Raw genomic sequence first — 23307 nt, 5'->3', positions numbered from 1 at the left:
AATCTAACAAACCATACAAGACGATTGATAGCTGTTGTACTCACCATAGGAAAAGTTTGTATATTAAGACATTGGAGAACACCACAATGTCCTACACATGATGAATGGCTTATTGAAATGTATAAAATGGCATCATATGAAAAACTCATTTATAGATTGCAGGACAATGTTGGAATTGTCATCCAAATTTGCAACCCCTTTCTAGCTCCTACATATTCTATTTCTGGTAATGTATCTGATTTTCCTTCTAATTAGGAACTATAATAAGGGAATCACTTCCCTTTTCATCTCCTTATTAATTAATTATCACCATTATTTATATTCATGTTGTTGCAGTTATCATTAGGACTGTTGATGCTTTAGCCATTAACACTGTTATTTGAATTAGAACTTACTGTTCACCTATTGTAAATTGGTGGGTTAATAGGAATATCTCCACTTGAAATATTATATTTGTATGATATTATCGTTACTATCTTCTAACTATCTATAATATAAAGTTACTACATATTGTATACTATCTACATCATCTCCTTCCTTGTCCACCTTTCCTATTTCTTCCTTTCCAGATTTTATGAGTATTACAGATATTGTATCGTTTGATATCTGTATTATCTTTTTTGTGTTTAGAAATTTGAGAAGTTAACATTTCATAGTAATGTATTGTGTAGCCATAATTTGATTGATCAATTATTCTCTTTTTAAATTTTTTGTTTATAAACTAATATGTACTTCTCAATACAAATATACAATTAAAAAAGAAAACCTGTCCATCCCTACCTACCACACCGACTTAATCTTATTCCTGCTATAAAAATAATTGAAAATATGCCAAAGCATTGGGGATGGAATATAGTAGCAACAACATATTAAGCATGTCAAAACATATACATAAACCTCGGCACTCTAATCAATTTTAACATTGATTCATACAAAAACATTTTTTAAATGTGGGTCAATTTGAAACACCAGCAAACAGAACGTTTTTTACTTGCTGTTCAATTTAATATACATATGGAACATACAGATTTGGGCCATATATTTGGAAGCAATAACATTATATTTCAACGATGGAAAGCTTGATACAATGATCCTTCTGTCAGACGTTGGACCGGCAGCCAACACGTGTTTCGTTTCAAAGAAACTTTTTCAAGGCTTCAGTGGATAATAAATAAGTTCCCAAATATTCCATAAAATATTCTGGTCTGTCCTCGGTGCACGGCGAAATACATAAAGACAGGGGCATATCGTAGCCTGACGTTCTTCGCTGACTGATCTATGTTTATTACATGATTCATTTGAAACTATGGGGCACTATTTTCGTTCAGGATAAAAAAATTATTTTGAATAGGGGCTGAATATCTTCGCTGGAAGACCAGAATATTTTATGGAATATTTTGAGAACTTACTTATTATCCACTGAAACCTTGAAGAAGTTTCTTTGAAACGAAACACGTGTCGGCTGCCGGTCCAACGTCTGACAGAAGGATCATTGTATCAAGCTTTCCATCGTTGAAATATAATGTTATTGCTTCCAAATATATGGCCCAAATCTGTATGTTCCATATGTATATTAAATTGAACAGCAAGTAAAAAACTTTCTGTTTGCTGGTGTTTCAAATTGACCCACATTTAAAAAAACAATTTGTATGAATCAATGTTAAAATTGATTAGAGTGCCCAGGTTTATGCATATGTTTTGACATTACCAATGGGTTCATTTGGGCCACAGTGGACTGACACCTTAGGTAGTGGGGTGTGGATCTCTAACCTTGAGGGGCACCAATACTGTGAATTAATGGATAATGCACATAGAGAGTGATGTGCTACCAATAAGACCACCACTACCATTTGTAAATATTGTAACATATTAAGCATAACAACATGAATAACATGTAATGGAACAACCTTAAATGCAAAGCAGTAATACAAGTGCCGCAAAATGTTTTCACTGGTTTGCGTGAATTGCCCCCTCTCATAAGCTAGAAATCAACCCAGCTCCATGAGCAGTCCCAAAATATCCTGACTTATCAATTGCTTATTCAGCACACTTAGTTTTGTGACATTGTGGCAGCTTACAGCAGAAGAGACTTTCTTACCTGATGCAAACAGCTTGCATACAGATGGTGCAGTACATAGTCTCATACTTCATTCTAGAAAGTCCCATTGTTGGCATGTTTATATGTGCATTGAGAAATGTAAGCATGGCCACACACATATACACCCATTCTACAATATATGCCTTCGTCATTTGCAAAGGCTGAATGATGAATGTAGGTCCCCTTTATGCGCAACCTTGTTAGCCCGTCATACATTAATATTAGTAAAATACAAAAATAGGTGTGTCTCATGCAGGGAAGTGTTCCTTTGTTTAAACGTACTAATGTGGATGCCATATTTTTGGGGTCTTGTTGACTTTGCACAAATCTCACTTAAGCAAATATTTTCAATAAAGAACAGCAAAAGGCCGGAGGGCTGCACCCTTTGGACTGGAAATGTGTCATTTCGAAAGTGTGCCATGGACATGTAGCATGGAAAACGTGCGAAAAGTGTCTGCCCTAGCATTCTTCACCCTTATACACACCCGAGGTACTTATTGGTTCACCTTGCTGATGGTAGTCAAGGGGAGTGGGTGATTTATTTATGTAGGCCATTGGAGAGCTCTGATTAATGCTTAGAAATTCTACCCTTGCCTATGATAATGGTTTAATGACAGGTTAATGACTGCAAATTGAATGGTTGATCCCACAGTATAACTTCTTTATCCAAACCTGGAGGATACTAAATTAAGTGACTTGCTCATTCTCACAGAACTATATTCCACAATGTCAAAGCATAACCTGTGTGATTCTTGTAGTCATGCAAGTCTCACTCAGTGGCTGGAGGTCATAGTGCATTAATGAGTTGGGGGTATACCACAATGGTACTGGTTTCATGCTTTGTATTCTGTTTAATATTGTATGATGCATGTTTATCAATGTGAAAGGATTACCAAAGTATGACAATTGTCATTTCTACATTATGGTACCCTTATTTCAACCATGCTTTGTTCCCTGTTTTCCGTCTAGGCAATGATGAGAGTAGCTGCCTGCCATCCCTTCGCTGCCCTGAGCAGTGTACTTGTGTTGATGCGGTGGTGCGTTGCAGCAACAAAGGGCTTCGAATCCTCCCCAAAGGCATTCAGAAGGATGTGACTGAGCTGTAAGTATGTTGTCATCACTGGCAGACCTCCATTGGTTCTAAAATATTCCTTGGCATCTTCCAGTCTGTTACTGCTGCAGCTCTACCTAAAGCAGAGGAGATCTCTGCGCTGTGCTGGCTTTGGCAAAGACCATTTTACAGAAGTATTACCAGATTCATATCGTCAATTTCCTAATATCGAATCCCAATTGTGGAAAAGCTTCTATCATAAATTCATGCAAATGTTCCATCCATCCATCATAGTCTCTCTCATAATTAATTTCAAATTGTCACAGGATAGAGTAAAGCGCTTCTCAAGTTTCACCTTCTTGTACATTTCACTAAGCTTCATGCAAAACCTCCATAAGGCATCCTTTTGGAAAAAGTGAAATACAAATTATATTTGTATGTTAATTTCCTATCAGACACTGGTCTGTATGACAGGTCACCCAGGTTTTTCGGAAGGGTTGTTTTTGTATTGTAGTCTATCATGCTAATTTCCTACAGAAACCTATAGAGTAATTTAATACATCAGTGGCCATATGTATGACCCTTTTTTGCACTTGCAAATGGGAGATCATCCTGTTTGCGGCCCCAAAAAAGTGTCATGGCATGTACAAATGCTATTTTACAAGTCACTGACTCGCAAAATAGCGTTTGCCACTCTCGCTATTAGGAAGGGGCATCCCTTCCTAATAGCGAGACTCACTGCCATGTACTATTGTTTTATGACTGCATTTGCGGCCGCAACACACTTGCAGTTTACCACCTGCTTAAAGTAGGTGATAAACCACTCGCAAACGAGGAGGGGTCCCCAGGGGACACCTTCCCCTGTGTGAGTGAATATTGTTTAAGAGCAGGCAGTGCCTGTCCTTAAAAAATAAAACTGAAAAGTTAAATTTTTCTGTTTTAAATGCATCGCATTTTCCTTTAAGGCTTAATATTCTACTTGATTCTTATTCAATAATCAAGTTACTTCCTTTCTACACTTGACTCACCAAAAGTAGCAATATCAAGCAGATAACACTTATTTCAGGCTACTGTAAAGGAATAGCAAGTCAGATACAGCATAATCAATCAATCAATCAATCATGGAATTTATATCGCGCACTACTCACCCGGAAGGGTCTCAAGGCGCTTGGGGGAGGGGGTCTGCTACTGCTCGAACAGCCAGGTCTTGAGCTGTTTCCTGAAGGCGAAGTGGTCCTGGGTCAGCCGCAGGTGGACGGGCAGGGAGTTCCATGTCTTGGCCGCTAGGTAGGAGAAGGATCTTCCTCCGGCGGTGGCTCTCTGGATGCGAGGGACGACGGCGAGGGCGAGGTTTGCGGATCGTAGCTGTCGGGTGGGCGTGTAGAAAGTCAGGCGGTCGTTGAGGTACCTTGGGCCCAGGTCGTGGAGGGATTTGTGTGCGTGGGTGAGGAGTCTGAACGAGATCCTCTTGTTGACAGGGAGCCAGTGCAGGTCTCTCAGGTGGCTCGAGATGTGGCTGCGTCGGGGGGCGTCCAGGATGAGACGGGCGGAGGCGTTCTGGATACGCTGAAGTCTTTTCAGAAGCTTGGCTGTTGTGCCGGCGTAGAGGGTGTTTCCGTAGTCTAGTCTGCTGGTGACGAGGGCCTGGGTGACAGTCTTCCTGGTCTCGGTCGGGATCCATCTGAAGATCTTGCGGAGCATGCGGAGGTTGTGGAAGCAAGATAAGGAGACAGCGTTGACTTGTCTGGTCATCGATAGGGAGGAGTCCAGGATGACGCCCAGGTTGCGTGCGTGGTCCGTTGGCTTGGGTGCGGTGCCCAGGGCCGGGGGCCACCAGGAGTCGTCCCATGCGGAGGGCGACGGTCCCAGGATGAGGACTTCTGTCTTGTCCGTGTTCAACTTCAGGCGGCTGATGTTCATCCATTCGGCGACATCTTTCATCCCTTCGTGTAGGTCGGCTTTGGCGGTGTCGGGGTCTCTGGTGAGGGAGAGAATCAGCTGGGTGTCATCGGCGTAGGAAATGATGTTGAGGTTGTGTTGGCGTGTGATGGCAGCGAGGGGTTTCATGTAGATGTTGAAGAGAGTGGGGCTGAGCGACGATCCTTGCGGGACGCCGCAGATGACTTCGGTGGCCTCAGAGCGGAACGGAGGGAGGCGTACTCTCTGTGTTCTGCCGGAGAGGAATGAGATGATCCATTCCAGAGCAGTCCCCTGGATGCCGGTGTCATTGAGGCGTTGGACTAGGGTGCGGTGGCAGACAGTGTCAAATGCTGCGGAGAGGTCAAGGAGGATGAGTGCCGCTGTTTCACCTTTGTCGAGCAGGGCTCGGATGTCGTCGGTGGCTGCGATGAGGGCGGTCTCGGTACTGTGGTTGGCTCTGAATCTGGATTGCGATGGGTCGAGGGATCCGTTCGTCTCGAGGAAGGCGGCCAGCTGCTTGTTGACGACCTTCTCGATGACTTTGGCAGGAAATGGAAGGAGCGAGATTGGGCGGAAGTTCTTGAGGTCGGTCGGGTCCGCTGTTGGTTTTTTCAGTAGTGCGCTGAGCTCGGCGTGCTTCCAGCTCTCCGGGAAGGTGGCTGTGTCGAAAGAGGCGTTGAGGATGTCTCGGAGGTGAGGTGCGATGGTAGAGGCGGCCTTGTTGAAGACATGGTGGGGGCATGGGTCGGTCGGAGATCCGGAGTGGATGGTGTTCATCATGCGTGTCGTGTCTTCGGGGGTCACTTTGGTCCATGACTGGAGGATAGCGGCGGGGTGTGTAGGTTCAGTCGATGGGTGCGGGGGTGGAGCGCCGAAACTGTTGTGGATGTCGGCGATCTTGCGGTGGAAGTACGAGGCGAGGGAGTCGCAGAGGTCCTGCGAGGGAGTGATGTCGTTGTTGCCGGCGCTGGGGTTGGAGAACTCCTTGACGATGTTGAAGAGCTCCTTGCTGTCATGGGCGTTCTTGTCCAGTCGTTCCTTCAAAGATTTCTTCTTGGTGGTGCGGATGAGCTGATGATGTCTGCGGGTGGCGAGTTTGAGGGCGGTCATGTTGTCGGTGGTCTTGTCGAGGCGCCAGGCCTTCTCGAGGGTGCGGCAGGCCTTCTTGGAGTCCTTGAGTTCGTCGGTGAACCAGGGGGCCTTCTTGCTTCTGGGCCTGGTGAGTGGGTTCTTCAGTGGGGCGAGGTCGTTGGCACAGGAGGTCAGCCATTGCGTGAGGTCGAGGGCTGCTGTGTTAGGGTCCGTTGTCCTGACCGGTGGGTTCTGGCTGAGGGAGGTGGTGAGCTGGTCGACGGTGATCTTGCTCCAGTTTCTGTGGGGAACCTGCTTCGGGTGGTGGTGGACCGTGTTCTTCTTGAAGCTGAAGTGGACGCAGCTGTGGTCAGTCCAGTGGAGTCCGGTGCAGTGGCTGAAGGTGACGTGCTTGCTGGATGAGAAGAGGGGGTCGAGCGTGTGGCCGGCGTGGTGGGTGGGGGTGTTGACCAGTTGCTGGAGTCCGAGGTTGGCGAGGTTGTCCAGCAGGGTGGTCGTGTTGCGGTCGTTGTTGTTCTCCAGGTGGAAGTTGAGGTCCCCGAGGAGGATGTAGTCGGCGGAGGGGAGGGCGTGAGGGCTGATGAAGTCCGTGATGTCTTCGCAGAACTGTGCGCGTGGTCCCGGGGGTCTGTAGATGAGGGTGCCTCTGAGGGTAGTCTTGGGGTCGGTGTGGATCTGGAAGTGCAGGTATTCGGCGGTGTTGAATGCGTCGGTGGAGTCAGTCGAGATGCGAATGGTGTCTTTGTGTACGATGGCGATCCCTCCTCCGGTCTGGTTGACGCGATCCCTCCTGATGATCTTGTAGCCGTCCGGGATGGCTATGGCGATGTCGGGGGCTGAGGAGGTGTTCATCCAGGTTTCCGTGAGGAAGGCGACATCTGGAGATGCGGTGTCGAGGAGGTTCCAGAGTTCCACGGCGTGTCTGTGGACGGAGCGTGTGTTGATCAGGATGCACTTGAGGTGGTTGCTGTTGTCCGTCTTGGTGGGCGTGGTGCTTGTTTGGAGGCAGGAGAAGTTGCAGGATCGGCAGGCGAAGGGTCCATGGGTGTGTCGCGGGGACGCTCGGTAGCACCCGGGGGCTCGGGCGGTTTTGAGTGCGATGAGCGTAGTGAAGTCGTAGGTCCTGCGGGGGGGCTGGCGGGCGCGGGGGCCAGGGGGTCTGGCGCTGGGCGCGGTCCAGGCACGGACGGGCGCAGACGGGCTTACCTTTGGCGCACCTTCGGCGCACATAAGGCGCTCCCGCTGCGCGCGTCCGCTGCGCGGTCGCTCAGGGGGCGTCATAAATAAGGAGCCCGGAGGGAAGGCAGCTGGGAGGCGGGAGCAGGTTGTCCAATGGGCAGTGGGGGGAGGCGGGGACTGCAGGCGGGAGCAGGAAGGAGGAGAGCGGGTCAGCGGTGGCGAAAACGGCGGGAAAAAACAGAGCGGAAGTCACCGGGGCAGCGTCGGAGGTCAGCGGACGAGAAGGGGCAGCAGCGGCAGGAAGCGACAGGCAGGAGGCAGGAGGCAGGAGGCGGCAGCGGCGTGAACCAGGTGAGTGGCGTCAGGCGGAGGTAACAGGGTGGGCAGGTGCCAGGCAGCAACAGGTAGGCAGAGCAGTGAGGGGGAGCGACCGGCTGTGGGGGCACAGGGGTCACACTGACCAGCCCGCTACTGTCCCTTTAAATAAGGAGCCGGGAGGGAGGGCAGCTGGGAGGCGGGAGCAGGTTGTCCAATGGGCAGTGGGGGGAGGCGGGGACTGCAGGCGGGAGCAGGAAGGAGGAGAGCGGGTCAGCGGTGGCGAAAACGGCGGGAAAAAACGGAGCGGAAGTCACCGGGGCAGCGTCGGAGGTCAGCGGGCGAGAAGGGGCAGCAGCGGCAGGAAGCGACAGGCAGGAGGCAGGAGACAGGAGGCGGCAGCGGCGTGAACCAGGTGAGTGGCGTCAGGCGGAGGTAACAGGGTGGGCAGGTGCCAGGCAGCAACAGGTAGGCAGAGCAGTGAGGGGGAGCGACCGGCTGTGGGGGCACAGGGGTCACACTGACCAGCCCGCTACTGTCCCTTTAAATAAGGAGCCGGGGACACAGTATTGTCAAGTCTATGGACCCAATTTAATTGTTGGCTGCCCAGCTAAAATATCTAGCACTGACAGAAGCCACCGTCATGATGGTTCCTGTTAATGCATTGTAAATTTGACTGACTGCTCCATCAACATGACAGAACCATACAGCAGACTTACAATGGTTTGTTTTTTTATCAAAAAGAAAATCCAAAAGCGGAATTTTCTTTGTAAAACAAGCAAGCAATGCCCCCTCGCCATGACCACCATGTAGAGGGGGGCATTGAGCACTTTTCAGTGACACTTACTGCCAGGTATTGCCTGACGGTGACAGGCATTGAAAATCAACTGTATACCCACCCATCTAATTTAGGCAGATAGACATACAGCCAAACCTCCAATGGCCCTTACTCCATTGGGCCATCAGAGGGGTTTCTGCTGTCATCAAAACTAAATCAAATTCTAAATAAGGCAGGCGGGCCATAATGTTGGCAGGGAGGGACCTCGTTGCTTCATCTCTTCTTAGGCTAGGGGCATAATTTAAATGACAGTATGGAAACAAACCCTCGAAACAACTCTTGGGTTCTTAATTTACTCACATTGCAATCCATGTACCCCCAACCCTGCCTCATACGGGCATCGGTGTCGGCTTTGTATACACATCTGACGAAACATTTTGGACTTTGGGAAAATGTTTGTGAGTAACCAGCTTCTAATAATACTCAGTGGCCACAAGATGCACACACTAGAAGTTTATTTAATAGGTGGCATGCTTCAGTAATGGCCCTGGTAAACACTTGTATTTAATCAATTAGTGAGTAAAAAGCTTGCTTTGTAAGAACATTTTGGTGCACAGCGGACATTATGAGCTAGTACAGGATCATAGAGCCTCAGGATCATAGCTGTGACTATACAAAGATACATTTCATTCAATCCTTTTTACATGGGACATTATTCAGCTGCCCTTTTTGACATGCTTTATGACCATTAGGGCATTCATGGGATTCAATAGGATATTCATGCCTGCATTAAATCATTGACTGATTTGGGTACTGTTTACTGTGCCTTGCAGTTCAGTTCAATTTGATCTGTTGTTTTAGTTTTGATTTTGTTTAGGTTTATGGGTTTGGCATTTCTCTTCTGCCAATTTGATATAGTTTCAAATACATTTTTATTGAGTATTTTTTTTAAATTATTGGTACCCAACACAGGATCTTTCCTATGTAACTCACATTATCTATGTTTACTTCTAATGCTGGAGTGCTCTTTTTTCATTACCCGTAAGCTGCACTGTTGTTTGCATTTGTTAAGACTTCTACATGCTAGAATCATTCTGCTTTCAAGGGCTGATAATACCAGAAACTGTTTTGGAAATAGTCCATATGATGAACGCTGTATGGATCTAATTTTGGCCTTCAAAGAAACATTTGTAGTCTTTATGTTGAGTAATTGGAATAATATTACTGGTTATTAGTGCTTTAATTCCAAAGCAGCTTGACCCCTGACTGTAGTAGCTAGCGTACATATTCAACAGTGCATACACGATTCCAAAACCCATACCTATTATTTATGCCAAATGTTTTGTCAGGTTTTACTTTGTTAGGCTGCATTACATGTTCGGATCACTGGCGTGCACTCTTGGTAGGAGGGGATTATAAAGTAGAACAGAAAGAGTAAAGAGGACGTGTGACAACACGAATATGATCAGCCAGGACTAGGATGATGCTAAGTAGTAAACTGTTTAATAAGCAAAGTGCTGTATATATAATCAACTAATCCTGCTGCTTAGTAAATAATGCTGCCTTCTTAGAGAATCAAATCATCTTTGAAAGAGGTTTAAAATTGGTTGCAACTGATGTCACTACCATATCACATTCTGGTGGAGTAGCTTCTTTACCCCAGAAACTATGCACAAAGGAGCACATGTAGATAAGCCCGTGATCACTGGGAAGAAAAACAATTCTTCTGTAACATTTTTTCAGAGCTTTGGCTCATTTCATGGCTTACTTGCCCAGAGGCCTTCCCTGAAGATGAGCACTGGAGCGAGGAAGGCTCTCCATTTGTTGTCCCTTGTTACTAACTCAGTATGACCGCTGCCTTGTTTTGAGCTGACATACATACGGGGAGCATTATTTTCATTTTCTTCCTTCTCTTGATCCTGTGTCCCATCGAGAAGGAGCACTGATGACTTGTGTTCATCCCAGTTCGCATCCAGAGGAGTTCTTGTCTACATCTAGAGGGTGAGGCCTGAGGCGGGTGTGTTACCCAGCTATACTGTTATGCCTTCAATATGCCACTAGTACCAAGGAGTTTAGGGATACAACATTATCACTATCATCTAACAGACACTGTGTCTACCTTGGAAGAATGGTAATTTTTTTAATTTTTCTAGTTTGAAACCATTATGTAAAAGTAAAAAAATCCGAGCAGGAAAGAAAGCTTTAGTTAATCTAGTCTCAAGGAAGACGTGGACTCAGGTCCATGACAATAATATATATGGTGGCAAAAATGAAGGCTCTAAATGAAGCAGGTTTTCTAAATCCAGTCTCTAAAACATTCATTTTCCCATCTAGTACTGCTCATGGGCATCTGTATGTGAAAGTAAGTCCAGCCTTTATATGCTTTGTTCCCTTTAGCAGAACTGTTTGACAGAGGAGACTGTTGTTTCTAGGCAAAGGGGCACGCACCTCATTTAAATAAAATCTGCAATTAGAAATAGCTCCCTGTCTCTTGCGGCTATAACTTTAAACATGTACTATCATTGAAGACTAAATGAGTGGGCTTCATACTTGAAGTGTGTGCTCACTTCAGCAGGAGCACTTTCTTTAGGTGGAACCTGTGGTATGCACTACTAAAGAACTTTTCTTTGTTGCTTAATTGCCTTCTAGATCAATAGAGCAAAGTAATAATTTTTTTTGGCTAAACTGGCATTAGATAGTAAGCGTTTAGGCATATAGAGTCAGGATCTTTTCTTTGTGCTATGCATAGTTGAACTGCTCAGCAGGATCTTGTAACACATTACGAATCACAAACTTTCAATGGTTTTTTTATCGCTTTCACTTGCACATGAACTCTCTAAGAGAAATGGCAGTGAAATGAAAAGTGTGGACCAAAAAAAGAACATCTTGTTTTGAGGTTATTGGGAGGGCTGGAGAGTATAAAGGTTATGACAGTTAGCCTGATACATATGCTAATAATTTCACGCTGAAAGTACCATGTGGGAAAGCACTCAACTTGGGGCTTAACCGAGATGGCCTGCTTGTCAAGATCAGATGGATCTCCAGAGGGCAGGCTGTATTAGTATAATGTGAAAAGGAAATAGTCCTTAATAGTGAGGCAGATCCACAGTTGCAAGGGCCTGGTGGAGTGAGTAATGAGGTATTACACCATGCTTCTGAAAGACGGCAGAAGCGCATATACCACTGGATAACATTGTCTACGTGGCCAACTCCTTTTCCCCAACAGGTCTGAATTTCTGCATCTCGTTATAATTGAAGTCTCTTTATCTTCTTTCTCCCATGCCACTCATCCACAGTGGTAACAAAGTCAACTCACTGTCAAATCGCAGTCTGTGGTTTCCTTAAGGGTCTTAATTTACAGAGTAACATTATGTTAATGGAAGTGCATCATCTTGATGGATTGCCATAATGAAAAAAGTCAGCTCAATGAAATCTGGCTGAAAAAATTCAATTAAAGAGAAAAGTCAGATTGACGGAATACCTTTTTCAAGAAAAAAGTATATTGTTATGGAAAAATATACATCTGTTTTTAAAAAATGGGGTGGGGGGCAGGAGCGGGCAGCACTAAGTACATGCAAATGGGGAAAAGAGACTGAAGTTGGGGAGGGGAAGCGGATGCATTGAGAGACTCCCCTTCCAAAAATTGAGGGTTAAGGCGGGGAGCCCCTCTTTAAAAGAGATGAAGAGAAAAACAAACCTGAGAAAACAAATTTTTCTTCAAGAATGGATTTCACTAGGTAGGTTTTCTTCAACCCAGTAAAAAACATTCTGAAACAAAATAATTTCAAAAATGGTTTGACAGAATACGTTCATCAGAACCATTTTTAGGTCGAGCCTGTAACAGCGCTTGCGCTGTTCTGGCGAAGACTTAATGTAAGGGCTTTTAAAATTCCACCTCGCACACGCTCGTGCGTATGCTTTTTGTTTTGTCCCATACTATTGGCCTTTGCGTGCGTCTTTTTAACAAAGACAGCACGCAATTGGCCAAAGGCGGGCGCATTGCTCCACCCATGGCCTATTGGTTGTGGTTACCCGCACGGCCACCATGTGGTTTCAATTATCGTGCCCAGACACGGGCGCGATAATTGAAACCACATGTCTCGCTATGGCGTGCACTTGTTGCAGTCCATAGGTTTGCACAGCGCATGAGACAGTCCAGCCCCTTCCACGTGACCTACATCGGGACACAGGAGCAGAGAGATCCGAGAAGGGGGAGGTCGTCTCAATCTAAACAGGTACATGCCGACTTCATGCGGGCCGTCCGAGCAGCCCCGGCTCCGCCTCCGCGACGAGCCTGGCACAAATGCTTTTAATCTGTTTTCAAAGCCCGCGTCCTCTGAATGGCCATTTAAGGCAGTACTGCAGCAGGGCCAGCTTTTGGGGAATGGTTGAGAGTTCCTTTCTGAAAGAATGCACTGAAGTGGCAGCCAGATCTCCAGAAACAAGGACTCTTCCTCCGACTCTCTAATCACCTCAGCACTTTACGTGTCGGGGACCGGGCTTTGCAGTCCTCTTCTCACTTTCCTCTCAGAAGAAGCTCGTCACTACTTCCTTTTCTTCCAAAACCGGGAAAATTAATGAAAGTGCCCCTGTGAAGCATCTGTCTTGTCCACTTTTTAAAAGTATTATTTTATTTTTAATATGTTCAAATGTTATAAATAAGAATCATCCACCAGCTGCCTTGTCAAGCCCAGAGTAGGTGTAACCACAAGATGTTGAATAAACGTTAACAGGCCACATAACTGACCAATAGGTGCTTTGTATTTCGAGTTATGAAGTACGTCCAAGGTCTTATCGTCCCTTTGGAGTTCTTTAGCGCTGCGAGCCATCAATCCCTGCGGATTTGGGAAGGAAAATCGCTTGTCCGTGTAGCTATAAACCTCTAGTTTTGCTTTAAATGCGTTACTTGTTTTACATACGCTTCAAGTGCAGTATGATATTTCAAACAGGAAAGTATTTGAAGTAAAGTATCTACTTCTGTTTCTGGGTCGGTAACTCTTAACTCCAGAAGCAGGTCATGTAGACACCGTCACAGGCACAAAATCACACACATAGGTGGGTGCGCCTCCATATTCATAGCGAGAGACGAGCCATGAGTCTGGCGTGTCATTTAGAGCTAAGCCATGATATGAGCAGGCCTAATCATGAACGTCACACAATAAATGATGTATTATAGTTTGGCAAGACACACAATGCTCTCCCCCTTGGCCTCGGATTACTCACTGAGACACTGGAATCCACTTCGTAGAATACACAAGGAGCAGCCCAGAACAGATGTCCCAAGAGCCCTTGGCATGCATATATAACACTAGAACAGTGGCTGAGAGAGGGACCGTTCCAAATCTGCTCAAGATCAGTGGTTCTCTTGCACACACCCCTTCTTTCTCTCTTGCTCACACACTCTTTCTGCTCCTCTGTCTGTAGTTCATTCAGCATTTTGTGCACAGACTACCTATTCCTCTCTCTTCCTGTCTATCTATTCTAAGTAGCTCACCCCTGTCTATCCCCTAGTACCCTCTCCTCACAGTGTACATAGCCCGCTCTGAAGCCCCGTCCTTGCTCTGGCTCTCATGGTCTATGTCAGGGACCCCAGTCCCAAAACCCAGGTGCATTGCGGCTGTCCTGGGCATCGCTGTGGTGTTTGTCATCACCCGGCTGCTCTGGTCCTGGACTGTGGTGATGGTACTTCTACACTTATAAGGTCCCAAAGCGAGACCTATTGGCTATACCAATGCTTGCTTCATATTTGCTTTTCATGTAAAGAACATAAAACCCTTTTTAATGTCGGAGCCAGACAGTGCCTAGTGAATTCATATTTACTAAATAGCTGGGTGACTACCACTAATAGTTATTGATGGTTTTCTGCCCATTAAATGTTGCACCGCTCAGAAATCCTCATAAAACGTCTGTAAGTATCAGCTGCTCGGAGTTGAGTTGGTACCTCTAGATGTCCAGTAGTGTCAATGTGAGCTCCATGTAAGGACCACCCTCATGAGTTCTTCCCCAACTCACAGTGACAAAGTAAGAGATGTGGGGCTGAGTACACCCTTTCTTTTTAAAATACTGCTTTGGTCTGTTTTTGTTCATTATTACTTATGCTTGGGATAGGCAAAGGTATGTTATTGGTTGTATCATTGTGGTTCATCACCGATATTACATTTTAAACTTCCAGTCACAACTTCTGCATTTGGGTTTAATGTTTATAAACAAAGGTTTGTGGTGTTTTCTAGAACTATGCACTTAACTAGAGCACGGACAGAAGATGTTCTCTGTAATTGAAAGATGCAGTGCAGTGGGGCCCTGTCTATTTTTCGTAGGGAACAATAATTGTGAACATTCCGTTCAGCATCCATTGTGATTATGACGGAGAGTCACACCACATGTCCCACCAGACGTCTGCCTCTAAACCTCCTCTCTTGGTAACCAATGCACTTCGGAATGAGTAGAGATGCTTAAGTGAGGAGAAATATTTAAATTATCTAAAACAATTGGAAAGACTGATCATACATATTTGTGGCGCTGTTGTTATGCCATCTAGAAAGATGCAGGGCAAATGGAACGTTCGGCTCATAAAGAATCCATTGCTCGTGTTCAAAAATATTACCCATCCTACCTAGGTGACTTAGTCCACACAGGTTTGTATAATTGCCTGTGTCACACAATTAATGTAGGAATCAGTTCTGTAAATTCTGCCTGCACTGGGGTTTAAAAAGACTCATGAGTTTTAATCTGCTAGTGAATGTTTTATATTTTAATATTTTGATAAAGAAATTATTGGTATTGTTTAGATTTTTATGGAGTCATGCATTTACCCACTAGGGGTATCTTAGCTCTAGAAACACACAAACATAAAAAGACAGCTGCTACAAAAAGTCACTTGCTGTAAGAAAATGTTAAGAGAATAACCCTGTTTTAAACGATTTGCTGAATTTCATCAAATTATCTTCGTTGTGTAAATTAAACTGCAGCCGATTCCAACGCATGGCAGCAGACACTGATAAGACCTGTCCCCCTGTTGTCTTTCAATGAATATTGGGAATCTTGAGGAAAGTTTTGTCCTTATAAAAAAGATCTCTAGTTGGATGGTACCATTGAAAGCGCTTAGCGGAGAACAGTGGAGGGCAAATATTACCATGTTAATTAAGAACACAGACTTGAAAAGTATGTGTTTTCTTACATGCAAATCATGTAAAGAAAGCGAAGCTGAGGTAACATTTTTTTTCCGGACGTAGGCCCAAAGCCACTCTGGCCTCAAAGTTCTTGATTAGCTGCAGTTTTTGAACTAAAAAGTCCAGAAAGTCAAGTTAGATAGTCAGCAGACCATATGAGATTATACAAATGCGTTAAGCATTTGACCCCTGAGGAAGGCCAAAATTACATGGTCATGCCGAAGATGAAGGGGTGGAAGTATAATCTGAAAGGTCTGTCAGATAAGTAGTTTCTAACCATTATAACAGAGAATCTCTAACTCCCAGATCCAACATCCCATGTAATACTGTTGTATGGCACCCTGTGTCAAAAGCTGCTGAAAGGTCCAAAAGGATCAGAGTGGCAGAGACATGATTAACCACACATCTGCGAAAATCAACTAGACGTAAGGGAGCATTTTGTTCAATAAAAGTGAATAGCTGGTTAAAAATAGCCTTTTTTAACAGATGTGCCAAATAAGGCAGCTGTGAGATGGACAAGGGTGGGACAGAGTATCTACAGGCAGTGGATTTTTTTTTTTAATCAAGGGTGTCACACAAGCTGGTTTAAAACGGGAAGATACAAGGCCAGTTGATAAAGATGCATCTAAAATGGCTCTTGGCCAACACAAATTTAGACTGCAATACAATTTGTGCTGCTTCAAGGGTAAAAGGTCATACAAGGATCATATGAATTTACTTCTTTAAACTATTTTTTAAATTATCTGAGTCCATAGGACAAACTCAGACAAAAAGTCTGTATTGCAGGTTCAAATAATGTCTGGCGGAAGCTTCAATGGCGCACAACACGGCCGGGTGTGCTTGCTTTGTTAAAATCGTATTATTATTTTTGAACCTACATGCTTTGGGGGATTGTGAAGTTCTTTAATCACCATAAAACCCTGTTAGAATAGAAGACTGGTTTAGCTTTCCTAATTGCTTTCTTGTAGACATAGTTTGCTTTTTGCCACTTTAATTTCGTGATAGAATCATAGCGTTGGTCGCGAAGAAGCTCCAATTCACATATGTAACGCTTGAGCTCAAAAATCTCCTTGATGAACCAAGTTGCCAATTGACAAAACATTATGCTGGGTTTATTGACTATTGGAACAATTTCACTGGCCATCATGGTCATCCTTAATTAGCACAGAAGGATAATTAGTTGCTGACGGCCTATGATTAGCCATAAACGACATAAGAGAATCAACTGGATCCTTGCTCCAGCTGCAAATAGTTGCTGGTGGAAATTGGACTGTGTTCAATTTAGAAGCAGGTTTAAGGGGACTTGAAAAAGGTATTGCACAGTAATCTGACCTAGGGACTTCTATAGGTGAAAAGGTCTGATGTAATGGCGAGTCTCAACAGATTACTATTAACCTATATTTCTTCATATGAGTAGGAACTTTGAGGTAAAACTTTAAATTGCAAAGAGTGTATGGGTCGTTAATCTTGATTGATAAAATATAATCTGGCTGATTGAAATTAATATTTAAATTGCCAAGCAACTGTGTATGACGGTTGAATATAGTCCCATGTGTTATAACTGAAGCTAAATGTTCAGGGACTGGACTTGCGCTATCACAACATTTTCCAAATAAATTGCTGTGTGACCTAAGCAAGTTTAGAATGAGAACCCAGCATTCAAATCATTTCACCTGTATTTTAGTGCTTCAGCTATGAACATGAGAGTGGAGCTAAACCCACTGTTATATTGAGGCGAAGTTAGGGTACTCCAATGTTATCCATTTTTAATAAGATTTTATTATGCTATTTCATCTTAATCTTTTTATATGGAACTTGTGTTGCATCATGGCGACGTCTGAACGATTTGCAAAGGAAGGTGTTTATGGTACTTCAGTGAAACCGAATCAAAGTCATCACTGGTTAGTTGAAGCCTAATCCATATGCCTGGTGGGAGAGGAAGGTGTCCAATCCCTCCCAATATTTGATGAATCTGTCTCCAGGAAAAGGAAAAGCATGAGAGCTTCACAGAGAGGGGTGCATGGTCTATGTATGCATGGACCTCTCACCAAACCATTTGCATCATAACGGGAGCATCAAAAAATATCTATAATAGTATGAACTTGGACATGTGTAGGAGGCCCCTGAAGCTTCAAGTGGTAGATCATAGTGAGGCTGAGTAGTGCCTTGTGTATAAGGCAAAGTTTTTTTTAATTCAAACCTCTGCTTGGCTGGTCATGGCAGGACATCAATGCTAGAAAAATGTGGTGATTGTTTTTAAACCAAGATTAAGTTGATAGATCTGCGCTCTTTGGAGCTTCTCAATTACTTTGGGCAGCAGCCATTGACATGTACTGTTGCATTACTTGACTCTGTATATTTTACCCACAAGGATCAGTGAAAAATGGTATAACAAGAGTATTAGGTTCAAATATCTACAACACACAATTGGAATCATAACCAAGCAAAGTTGCAGCACATCTCTTTAAATGTAAAGCCAGACTGTTTTGCCTTGTTAAATATGACAGTCTGCCTAATTTAATAACCTTCCTCCCTCCCCCATTTCCCGCAGTAAGTGGTTACTTACTGTGGGGTGATTCCCTTCGCTGAATAAGTTGAAACAAATAAGAACTCTGTGTCTCAATGACCAATATGCAAGATATAATTGCATTTTCCGTGTTTTTGGCAATGCAAATTACATCTTGGAAGCATTTGTGCATAGCTACCTAATGAGGTAAACTCTGTGAGCATTGTTACACCAGCCTTATGCATTGTACCTATTGTTTTCTTGCCATCCATGTTTGTCTCATCTTTTAAGACTGCACTTCTCACAATTTCTGTTTTCTTACTCTGTTTTTCAGATACTTGGAAGGAAACCACCTCACAGCTGTGCCGAAGGAACTCTCTGGCTTCAAGCATCTAACACTCATGTAAGATTTTTTTTTTTCTCTGCCCTTAAATTAAATGGCCCAAGAGCTTTTTACGTCTCTGTACAGATGCAGTCCAGACAACAACATGGAAAGGTGTTTTCAATTCTATTTCCCTCCATGAGCCTTGGTAGACAGACACCCTGGAATATTTAGTTGGACTCTGGTGCCAAAAGAAAGCCTCAGGAGTCCAATTGCTACTAACAGAAGCACACTAAGGTTACAAAAATGTGTTTTCAAGTCAATAATGTACATCAAACATGAGTGGGTTTAGGAGCAACTTAGTAAATTCAAGTCAATGGATGGAAGATTCCTGGGTTGATTTCAGGATACATTAGACGAGTCTATCATAAGGGCTCACGACGACCACATCCAAAGCCCTGTGTTACCACAACACAAATTCTTTAACATTGCTACCGAAATCTAATATGTCTTTTGGGATTGCCTTTGCAAAATAGATGCTAATCATTAGTAAGCTGATTGGCCCAAAACATATGTTAATGACTGCCAATATGAGGTTTCATCTTTTGCTAGAGCGGTCGACCCTGAAACTGGGGAACCGAGTTCAGGTCTTGGCAGGGACGCTCAATATCCTGTGATTTTAGGCATATCACTTAAACTCCCCGTACCTAACAAAACAAATGTGTCCACCTGTAACACAACTGGCTCATGTAAACCGCTCTGATACCTTCGGGACAAGTTCGCGCAATATAAAACTCTGAAAGAAAAAAAACTGAATAATGATCTCGCTAATAAGCAGCTTATTTGCTATGGATTGTTTTGTTGACGAACTGAGTACATCAGGTTGAATTTGTATTGTAAATGTGCAGAGCATGCAATCTGCACTTTATTCTTTGAGCATGCAAATTTGTTGAATAACATACTCTCTACATAAGATTGGGTTATTCCTATCACACCATTTCTCCCATGCCTTACACTATGGATTTCATGAGTGAGAGACGACAGGAGCCAAACTAATCAGGCTTGTTAGGCAGATGGCATTGCCAGACTGAATTTAATCAATTTGACCTCTGAAATGCCTCCCTTCACTAGAAAAGCGGTAGAATTTTTGAATAAATTATAAATACTTGCCCTAAGCCCCTTAAGCAATGTGTCAATTCTAACCAGATTAATGACAAGCAATTTGAACTTAGAAAGATGGAATGCGCAGTTGGTATTGGAAGAATTCGAACCCAGTACCAGCTATAATAGATGATGAAATGTTAAGAATTATGAAAAAAGCAGGACCATAATAACAATTAGTGTTGAACCATAAAACTCCTGTGGATTTGATCATAGAGGAATAAGCTTCCTTGAGTGTGTATTGGTGAAGAAGGCGGTTGATGAAGAAACTTCGCAAAGGGGCGTAAAGTATTGCCACATGTCACGTAGTAGTTAAAATTAAGTTTTTTTATTTCTGTGATTGCGTTTTCTTTGCAGTAAAAGGGATTTGAATGTATACAACATGTGATTTCTTCCACAATGAACAAATGCTCTTCCAGTGAGAATCTCTGAGCACAACTACTTTCATCTGAGCACAAAACGTTCACTTTTTTAACTTTCTGAAAATACTTGGGAGTTTCAGAATTACATTTTATTATTTTTGTATGATATTATCTGTCATTTGTTTCTTTTAGCACTGAGTAAAGAGTAAAGTGTATATCCACTCTCAAAGTTACAGCCTGATCACCAAATATTTCAGAATTCAGAAATATACTCCCCTAGATGTTTTGAGTACATTTTCGACTTTTATGGGATTTACAAATAGTCCCAGAGGTACTCCCGAAAACCTGTGACAGTGGTCGATTTTTAATCGTTCTTGAAAGCTCAAGATTTGCTTGGATACATATTGACGTAGTTGAAAAATATGCATTTGTGAACCAAGCAGAATAGACACTTTTTTCTCCACATCAAAAGTATGTTTTCCTGTGGAGAAATCCATTCACTCTATATACCATGAAACAATGTTTCCTTTCTCAATCCAACCTCAAAAGACAATTTTCCATTTCTTCCTTTGCACCAGACTAAACTTGTGTATGTTTCGAAGGTGTGTATCTACCAGCAAGTGTTGAGCTATTAGCTACTGAGGTCTTTGTGTACAAGCCCATTGGCCGTCGGTGCCTCACTTTTATTGATGCATCAGCATCGCAATGGGCTTCCCCATATTTACAAGGCCATGTAAAGTCACCCTGCCTGCCTTTTCATGGCCTTGTAAATATGTTTCCCTTTCACGCATGACTGCACGCATGACTGCATGAGTGTTGCTGTGGGTGTTCCCATGGAGCATCCATGGAACTTTACGCATTCCCAGATTTACAACATTTTGTAAACCTGGGAATACGTCAGAATCCTACACCTCCCAGGGGAGGCATAAGGAGATGCAACAAGGAGAAATATTTGTATTTCTCTTAGTTTTTTCCTTTTTCTATGCATATAGAAAGAGGAAAATGCCTTAAATGATTGGTGGCCCTTCCTGCACAAAAACAATCACACCCTCAGTGCAGGCACCCTTGCAGCATGATGCAAGGGTGTCTGCATTGGTGCACGACTGCTGTTTGTGCGCATGGGAGAAGGACAGGAATGCGCTGTATCTTTGAGATACGGCGCACTCCTGCCCTTTTATTATGACGCATAGCAACGCAGCAGGAAAGCTTCCTGCGCTGCCAGGCATCAAAATATTGAAAATGAGGCCCAGAGTTTATTATCTACTTCCGCAGTGTAGTGTATTAAAAAACGCCCCTATTCTGCTTTAGCGTTGGAAATGTACTATAATGGCATATTTTACTATACTTAAATTCAGTTTACAATCATTAAATGCAACATATATTGAATCTGTGAATTAGGATGTTTGAATTTACGACTGAAAAAAGCATCTCTTTGGCCTTAATTACCTTTTAGATACACAAATACGTTCCTGTGTAGTGACAGCATCCAGCTGCCTGGAATGTTAAAAATCTCTCCCTTCTGGGAAGTGGTAGAATGACAAAGAAGACACTGTAAGGCGTCACAATCCTTGTGCCAAAATCATAGATATTTTATTGAGATTCTCAATAACAGTCCCTTAGTCAACCCCTGGCACTTTAGATAACCCATTACATGTTGTACACTATACAATATTTCTGTCCTTGTTCATAAAATAATTAATTACATATGTTTGTACTTATTATTTTAGTGACCTGAGCAATAACAGCATCAGCATACTGGCCAATCACACTTTCAGCAACATGACTCAACTCTCAACACTGTAAGTAAACCAGTTCATCTATTTCTAATGTACATTAATGATAGTAATGTGTGTTAGATTACTTATCTGTGATACCTTTTTAATATGTTGCATATTCCACCCTATTGTCTCTTTACCAAAAGTCTTGATGTTATTGAATCAAAGCACATGGGCATATATACCAAAAACACAAATCACTTTGGCACATGCAGTATTTCAGTTTGTTCACATTTCCAAGAGGTTAATTTGCATTTACAGTGAGCACGTCCAGCAGCAGGTCTCCAGCAGCCCTGCCATCACTCATTTTTTCTTTCTCCACTGCAAAGTTAGCCAGTAGCATTCATTGTCCACCTGAAGTCTCGCTCCTTACGTCAGAAATTTAGAAGGTAAAGGAACAGATAGATCCAGTAGCAACTCCTCCGCTATGGCTGATGAGCGTCACCCCACTGCTTTTAAGCAGTGCAACTAAAGGAAACATAAAATGATATGCCCGCCTCCTAAGTGCACATGACTGTTTGGCTGGCCCTCTGGGACCGGCCAAACAGTCATGCACACTTTCCTGTTCTCCACGCAGGCTGAATTACAGCCTGCTTGAAGAACATGCCCAGGCCCCCATTCCCTGGCTGAGCGTCGACCCACGACGCTTAGACCAATCACAATGCTGCATTGCAGTGTTGTGATTAGTCAGAAGAGCATTGTGATTGGTCAGGGGAGCCTGGCTGCGCTTCATGTTCCTGGGGTTCGATGGAGGAGAGCAGGAGCAGAAATGCCGGACCCAATGGCAAGGAAAGTGTTTATTTTTTTTACAAAAGGTTTTACATCCCACCCCGCCACCCACGAGCTGTGCCACCACCACTGGATAGATCTTCAGTATTTCTCCACTTCTACTCATAACACTGGGGAGCCATGGATTTGAACAGGAAAAAATAGTAACCATTCTCTGCAGGCTGATGGTCCACCATTCACAGACAGGACAACAGGCTACGGGAATTTTTTTTGAACTTCATCAGGCTTTAAGAAGGGTCAGATACCTCTCTGAACTGTGCAAACACATTTAAAACTTTTAACCCCGACCCCTGAATCGTGCCCATGAGTACGTGATAGAATATGTTTTCAGTGCAAATTTCTATGTTAGGATCGTCATAACATTTATATAAAAAATATTCTGTCATTGTATCATCTCAAAGAACTTGCAACTTGGTTCCAAGGTTTGCATCACTGACCACAGTCTGATTTGGATTGTGTTGCTGTTTTATGAGTATTGTGCAGGTTTCCATTTTATGCTGGCCACGTCCCTGTGTCTTATTCTTCAAAATGTAAGTGTATGACTTTAGTGTATGTGGACTGAGTTAAGAGGACATCTCTTTTGTTTCCACAACTTCTAGATCAGTAGGAATGTCATTACCCTGCATGTGGAGACTTGTTTGCCATTTGCTGAGTGCTGTTGTGCACTCAGATAACCAACTAACGGGCATGTTTACAGGGGAATTACACCAGAGGAACGTCACTTTTAATGACGTTTCTGTGGCGCAATGCCCTGCTCCATATTTACAAAGTAGCATTAAGCCACTTTTTA

General features: G+C 43.6%; 1 protein-coding gene across 2 annotated transcripts in view; it reads left to right on the top strand.

Moving 5' to 3' along the window:
- SLIT3 (slit guidance ligand 3) overlaps positions 1-23307 on the top strand; it is a 1010870-nt gene that overhangs the window by 820910 nt on the left and 166653 nt on the right. For both annotated transcript variants that reach the window (XM_085617848.1, XM_085617849.1), the window contains 3 exons: positions 3068-3200; positions 18443-18511; positions 21681-21752. In XM_085617848.1, the coding sequence (XP_085473974.1) occupies positions 3068-3200; positions 18443-18511; positions 21681-21752 (274 nt within the window). The remainder of the gene's footprint in view (positions 1-3067; positions 3201-18442; positions 18512-21680; positions 21753-23307) is intronic.

The sequence above is a fragment of the Triturus cristatus genome, chromosome 7 (genome assembly GCF_964204655.1).
Source record: "Triturus cristatus chromosome 7, aTriCri1.1, whole genome shotgun sequence".
NCBI lineage: Eukaryota > Metazoa > Chordata > Amphibia > Caudata > Salamandridae > Triturus > Triturus cristatus.
Note: the sequence above shows the minus strand (reverse complement) of the source record. Positions and strands in the feature narration are given on the sequence as shown.